Below are 7,540 nucleotides of genomic sequence, written 5' to 3'. Positions count from 1 at the left end.
AGTCCCAACAGTCCCCAAGAGGGAGATGACAATATCTAAGCAGATTGCAGTTCCAATCAGATACATAATGCTAACACTAGTGACTTCTTCAGGCCAACACAGCTATGACTCTGGAAGGAGCCTCCAGGAGGGGTGGCAGAGGAGGGAAAGAAAGAGACATGCAACTATAGGACCATAGCTGATTCTTATCAGTGATGCCAAAGAATCCCCAGTATGCGTGCATGTGTTGGGGGGGAGGTGGAATCCAGTGGTACTAACCTGCAAATGCTTGCACCATTTATGCAGAGTTAAGTGATGACTCTGCACTGTGGAAGCAGTAGCTGGTAACAATAAGACTCTCGAGGCTTGTGGCTAGATCCTGGCTCTGATACAGCTGTTCTGTGCTCCTCTACTCTAAATGCTCCTCTACTCTAAATGCTCCCAGTAGCCTCAGTGTAGGGCATGGGTAGTGAACATGGCATGAGTGCTCTGGGGATTCCCAGTGGGTTTATCAGCAATCAGGCATGTGTTGTAGCAGGTCTGGGACTACTGCAGTTTACAACAGAAGCACTCCCTCCTGGGAACTGTGGCATCATACATGTAAAGTCTTCTCTACTGTAGGCCCAGCCCAGGTCCTGCTCTGAGCACAGGGCTTCAATTCAGAGAAGTGCTCAGATTTATTTTACTTCATCAAGTTCATCCCTGCTGGGGCTGGATCCATTCCTCACTCCAGATCCATAAGAACTAGAAATCCAAACATGGGCCTGAATTCTGCAGCTTGGTGGCATCTGTAGGTGACATCTATTACTCTTGTTCTCCAGGCTTGTCACCCATATTGTGCATATTAGCAGATTGTAAAATAAAAATGTTTAGTGTATGCACTTCCCACAGGTGCAGCAGTCTGCAGCGTAGACACTCTGATATTAGATGGACTTCAGCCTGAGTGTATAAGGCTGTATTGCTCCACAAATCAGGCTAAGTCAAGCTGAGGACCCAGACAGTTACATATAGAAATTTCATTTGGTTACTCTGTGCAGCTGCTTGGATACACCCACTTCCCTACACAAGCTGTACCCTTTGAGCACTGTTAGCACTGGATACCTGAGAACCACTTGCAGCATCACTTTCACTTTGTTAAAAGCACTTGTTTCCTTTGTGCAGAAAGCTCCAAACTGGCAGTCCTAACAGGGGGTCTAAACAATCCCACGTGTATCAAGAATACAACTGTGTTTGGTGTAATACCTTGCACACAGAACTCGCTGTATCCCAGAGCTCTGCAAGGCTGGACAATGCAATTTACAGAACTAGGACTGAAAGGGGAAAGGGAAATGAGAGATGCTAAGGGCAACAAAAAGAAAATGTGTGTGTCACAGGCACCCCTATTATAGACTTGGTCTAATTCAGAAGGGGAATGAGAGGATCTGCTGAGGAACTAGATAAGAATGAATGGTGTGAAGGGCAATGGAGAACTTGCTTTCCCCACCTGTATGGAACAGGAAAACAATGTATTCCATAGGATAAAGGAGCAGGTTCCTCTGCAAAAAGTAGAGTGAACTTATGCTGCCAGGTAGTATGCAGTGAGTTTTAGTAAAACTGAGTTAGCTGACTGGTGATGCACAAGGGCAGCATTTGCAGTTATGGTACTGAAGAGACTGAATGATCATCACTCCTTCCTCCAGTGAAGTTAATGGCAGTACTCCCATGCAGTGGTATAGAACTGAGTCCCAGTGAACCACATGATCAGATGTTAGTTGGAAGGAATTTTAACTCTACATGCAGCACAACTTCTATAGGAATACATTCAAGGAGGCTGGGTCACCTTCACCTGAAACACTGTGGATGGGGTACACTGCCAGACGCAAGACTCAGATCCAGACTAAATCAACTGATCTGCTCAGGCAGTTTTTACATTTCTGTTATTAAAAATTACAGCTGGCCACATTTTATCACCATAACCCTCCCCTTTTCTTGGCTAAAGAATCATTTTCAAGGAGATCTGGATTTCATTATTCATAAGGGTTCATGAAATAAATGTGTGGATGAATCATTTTCAGACTGAAAGTCAAAGTAATTGATATTTTTTTCCTGTCGTCAGGTGCATGCTAAGATGCCTGTTAGTTCTGATAAATGATCCTGATCCTTACTTCAAAATGTCTGTTTCTCTGTCAATTCTTTTGTGACTTCTATTACTAAAGTATCTGAACTTACAGCCAACCAGTTTTATAAAAGGTATTATTAGCAAACCAATGGGGAGGAGTGAATGAGCCCAGATGTACTTATTGACTGTCTGTCTATCTCCATACACGATCCATCCATCCCTGTATACATCCTTTATATGTACATTTAACATTTTACATGTGCCTTAACATGACACATTTCCTCAGCAGCAACCTGAAAATGTCTTAGCTGAACAATTCTTTTGAAATACAGTGTTAATTTAAAAAATATACTAAACAGGAACAAATAAAAAATCGCAACTGCTGAAAAAAAATACAAAAAGTGACGACTGCTGAACACTGCAGCTCCAGCCTGGCCTATCACAGGAAGTTCCATTTGTGCTCCAACCCATGGAAGAGTGGCCACCATTTTCTCAGAGGTGTGATAGCCATCCAAACTTTCACAAACAGCCAGTGCTCTGACCCCAGGAATGCACCAGGCTGAGTTCACCTCTCATCTCCCAAACTACTTACCCAGCTCTATTGACAAGTATGACAAAGTCTTTACCTTGAGGTGCAGCCACTGAGTAATGGCCAGAATCATAGGAGGGGCAGGACATCTCATTGCTGTGTCTTCTAGCAACAGCCCAGTGAGAGACGAAAGGAAGATCAACAATACTGAGGGAGGGCCAGGCCCTTATGTCCCATCGCTATGACTCCGTACACACAATGCAGCCTTTTTTAGCATGGCATAAATACCTAGCTTCTCCAATAGGCAGGCATTGTTTATGATGGGTTTGGGCAGCACCCAACAAAAAGGGGCCCAATCCTGAGCAGGCTCTCTGACCCCTTCTGTAATATGTCTAATGAATCATTGTCACAGTGAGTCAGACCCCTGGCTCCTATTCTTCTTACTATCAGCTGGCCATGGAGCCCAGGCTCCAGGTTGCCATGCTGGAGACCCTTTCCACTGACCACTGACTAGGCTTAGCTCTCTACTCTTTTTCCAGCAGCACTGATCTCATCTATACTCAGTGAATCCTTCACGGTGTCTGCCACGTACCTCTGCAGAAGCTGTCCATCTGTATCAGACTGAGAGTGTGGGGGTTGGGGTGACACGGTAGTTCCCCCTCTCTGGCTCATGTTACTTCCTGCTAATATCTCACTTTGGTCAACTGTACTCTGATAAATATGGGACAGCTGCATTTGCAAGCACAAAGTGTCAAAACCTAGGTAGGAGAGCCTGCATAGTGCTGCTGAGATAAACCGCTAGCATCAGGCTGGGGGGAAAGGGTGTGGTGGGGGAGGACATCTGAGGATGGTCCGGGCAGTGATGACCCTGGGGACCTCTGTCCATCAAAAGGCCCAAGGACTTGGGATTAGTTGATCCTATGGGAAGAGGGGGTGAAAGTGGCTCTGTCGGTACTGGGGTGCATTTCTTGGAGGGATGCAGCTGCCTTACTGCCTGATCTGTATTGTGCACTCCCAACAGGATGTGAATGCAGCACTGTGCTGTACAGTGCTGAGAGGCTGCCTCCACATTCATCCTGGGGCAGGCATTGGGGCCAGCCTCCACCCACCCTCACAGCCATTCCTCCGCTCCTGTGCCTGAGAGCACCCATTATTCCAAACAGATGAATCTGGGGCCTTTGTTGTGCCCTGAGCCGTGGCCAGCCAGGACACAGGGTCAGAGATCTATCCTTTCTCTGTCACTGCCTTCTACTATCCTCAGCAGATGCTCTCGTGGGTGGAGTAATGGGCAAAGTAAGACGGGGGTGTAAAAGTGTATCCCAACAAGGCTGTCTTCCAACTGAATGGGCCATGGTGGCTCTCAAGAGTATGTGACAACAGGTGGCCGGCACATGTGAACTTCACAACCCAGCAGCTAAAAAGGAGCATCTTCACAGGCCTTGCCAAAGTGGAGTCTGGGTGGATACCTGGCTTCCCCTTGTCTAGGAGGACCCAAGCAACACATGCTGTGGAAGCAGAGGGAGCTGCAGAGCAGCATCTGTCCTCAAACATAATTCCAGTCAATGCTCTAGCTTGCATCTGGCTACAAGTAATTAGTGTGCAGTCCCAGCTGTGCAGGACAGAGGTTTCAAAGTGGCTGACAGTAGGGAAATGTGGCAGCTACTAAACTACTGAGGCTGCATTTTGGATCCTTTGTTCCTGCAAATCTATTTTTGTCTCTCTCTGATATCGGGCAAACTTGGGTAAAGCTCATGTGGCCAAGCTGGGCTCCAGCCTCACTCCCCTCCCCCCAAAAACCTGCTGAGCTCACTCATCCATGCTAGTGGGTGGATTTGCATAGCCCAGCAAGCCAGGCCATGTAGTCCAGCCTGCCACACTGCTCTGAGCTGGGCTTGCTCTCAATGAGAGCTGACTCATGGAAAGTGATTGCAGCATGCACAGAGATGTTAACTGGACCCACGTGCAGATCCTTGCTCTGTTTGGGGGTTGTCTGAAAGAATGAATACAAGATCTAATCTCAGAGCTCTGGGCAGACATGAAATCCAGCACACACCAACCATAGGGGTGTGGGGCCAGAGACTCAGCCTGGCTGGGTTCACACTCCAGGAAAGGGGCTGCAGTAGGCAGTGCCCAGGAGGGAGGGGAGCGAAATGGGTCTGCCCTGGGTCTCAGTTGCTCCATGTTTTGCACTCAACATGGGACCAGGGAAGGGGCAGGAGACAAAACCACCTTTGTGCCTCCCATAGTCTTGCCTCAGCTGGGGCCTCTCTGTCTCCAGTGTAGTTTAGAGCAACTTTGGAGGTGCTTCAACTTATGGCAGGGCTGTTCACAGCCCCTAGAGACCATGAGAAGCAGGCAAGAGTTGAAATGCAACCTTTTCCTTACCAAGCTGCCAGCTCAGCCTTGCACAGAGGTTATTCCTCTGCTCAGTCTGCTACCCCTGAGCCCCAGGCAGAGCCACAGCACTACAGATAGCTTGGTCAGTGACTAACAATGGAGTAAGACAAGGACAAAGCATGTGGGAAGCAATTCCAGTGTGGAGATGCCAAGGGGGCTTAAAGCAGAGAGACACTCAGCGATGTAACACAGTACTGCTGAATGAAGAGCTCTGGAAGGGGTGTCAGGCAGATTGTCTTGGAAGGCACATGCCGGGACCTCCCGCAGTTTCTTTTAGCAGGGTTTGTTTCTTCACATGGTACCTGCCCACTGCTCAGTCCTAAGGATACCCCTGCCTGTTCCCCTAGCTTTATCTCTATGGAGAGAGACACATGCTGGACACTATGTCCCAACTAACTAAGCCCAGTCACACAAGACAGGTTCACAGATGAACAAGCAGTTTTTACATTCAGGAGTCTGATCTGTGTCAAAGTGACCAAGAAATAAGGGGAAGGCAAAGACAGTATCAGTTCTGCTACAGCATCCAGGGGCTTCCACAACTGAGATGCAATTGCTTCCCCTCTGCTGTACTGCAGTCCTAAGACCAAGACCCCCAGCACTGAGCTGGGACTCCATCCTCTCTGCTGTTCCGTGGAGCCTTAACTGGTATGATGCAAGTGCATCATGTCTAGTGAACTGAGCACTGGGAATCCCACTGTGTCCCAGCACAATAGTGTTCAAACTATCTCGGTGCTCAGCCTGCAGTCCAGAAACATGTCCTGACACTAGAGAAGCAATGCATCATTCCTGGCTGGAGGCCACAAGCTCTGACCAACCGGCACAATCATTCAGCACAAGCAGCTGCCCTTCCTACCCATTAGTCAGCTGTGGCAGATTCCCTGTCTTACCTGCTGTAGGAGCTAAGGCAGGTATAAGGCAGCTTCCCTTGTTAGTCAAGGAGAGAAGATGACCTGCTGGGGGACTGGACTCTAGAAGCCATGCTCCTTTCATGGCTAAAGACAGCCAAGGGATTGAGGGGCAGGGGGAGGGTATGAGTTGGGAGAAGGGAGACCGACTGGTGGGGAAGTAAAGGGACAATGAATGAAGAACAGAAAGAGGACCAGAGAAAAGAGGTGTTAGAGAGAACTCTAGGGGTGACACAGGGGGTGTAAGTCTTTCCAGGAAAGACCTCTTGCCCCCGGGCCCCACAGAGACTCCTGTGCCCCTCTCCTTCCTGCCTGCCATGCAGATGCTGTGTATTGCCAGGCACAGTCCAGCTCAGCCACCCTTGGCACCATGTGCAGCCTGGACTCTTGGCAGTGTTTCTGTTTCTTCCATGTGGCACTGCTCCTCTCTGCTCCAGTGCATCGTTATCCAGACAGGCAGACTAGTGAGATTTGATCATGCTTTTCCAACACGTGACTCAAAATGCGTTATACATCACGAACACCATGATGCAGGCATGGCAAGAAGTGACCAGCACAGGTTACACAGGAAATCAATGGCAGAGATGGGAGAAGAGCTCAGGAGCCTTTACACAGAGTCCACTGTTCTACTCACAAACTCTCCCTGTAGCCATTTGTGCACAGCAGTGGCCATGTCAGTTACATGCAAGAACCTCAGGGGTATGAAACTCATGGGGCTTCTCGGCTGGTGTGAACTCCACACCACTCCTGACCAGACGAGGTTCATACCTGAGGGACTTACTGCCACAGGTGATTCCTGAGGCCACAAACTGAGAAGGATCCAAAAAAGGCTGAGATGTAGGTAGGAATAACCAGACTATCTGCCAAGCATAAAGAAGGGGCATCCTCCCTCTTGCACCAGTGCTGTCTGAGGAGAAACTTTACTTTTGGGCGTGCTACCACCCAGACACACATCCTGCTGTCCTCTCAAAGGGCTGTTTCCAGAACTCCTGTATCCCAACACTGCGAGCCCCTGGACAGGTACTACTTCACTGCAGTGCTCTGCAGGTGCTTCCTGTCCTGTGCTTTCCCTGTGACATCCCTCTGCCTGGTCCATGGGGCCTCCAGACACCTTCCAATTCTGAACCCTATGCTGCTGGATGCAGCAAACCATCCAGATGCCTTTCACAGCCTCATCACTCATCTGGCACACTGGTTATGAATCGATGGCTGCTTTTTCTCTCCATTCCTCCTCTCAGCTATTCCTTTCCAGCTCCTATGCCTATGCTGGACTTTGCAACAAAGCCCATTGTGAATCCTAAGGTACGTCACAGACACACTGGATGCCATGGCACAGTGGCAAGGTGTTCTGTTCATTCCCATTGCTTCCCCTTCCACACACACAAGTTATGTTGGCCCCAGGGGTCTCCAAATGTCCAAAAGGTAAAACACTTACTGATGAACTCCTGTCACTCCTTCTCCATGCACGTGCCTCGGAGCCAACTCTGCTCACTGAGGATGCTTTCCCAGCAGTATCAGGACCAAGGAACGCCCCGTGGGCGGCTTGTTTTAAACAAAGATGTAATCAGCTCACAGCAGGAATGGCAGCAGAAGACATTCTCTCAGAGAGCTCGGAGGCAGGAAGAACACGAG

The 7,540-nt window shown here is 48.9% G+C and overlaps 1 protein-coding gene across 3 annotated transcripts in view; it reads right to left on the bottom strand.

Annotated features, from left to right (window-relative positions):
* Positions 1–7,522, bottom strand: part of BTK (Bruton tyrosine kinase) — a 27,753-nt gene extending 20,231 nt beyond the window's left edge. The window contains exon 1 of one of the 3 annotated variants that reach the window (XM_019521212.1): positions 7,344–7,522. Coding sequence is in view for 2 of the 3 variants with exons in the window: in XM_019521210.1 (XP_019376755.1) it covers positions 2,704–2,760 (57 nt within the window). In the remaining variant the exon portion in view is untranslated. Of the gene's footprint in view, positions 1–2,703; positions 4,615–7,343 lie in introns of those variants that run through there. The other 2 variants (XM_019521210.1, XM_019521211.1) reach the window with 2 other exon arrangements.
* Positions 7,523–7,540: the final 18 nt, after the last annotated feature.

This window comes from Gavialis gangeticus, unplaced genomic scaffold (assembly GCF_001723915.1).
Source record: "Gavialis gangeticus isolate Ggan-Ray unplaced genomic scaffold, GavGan_comp1, whole genome shotgun sequence".
In the NCBI taxonomy this organism is placed as follows: Eukaryota; Metazoa; Chordata; order Crocodylia; family Gavialidae; genus Gavialis; species Gavialis gangeticus.
This window is presented reverse-complemented; position numbering and strand designations above follow the sequence as displayed.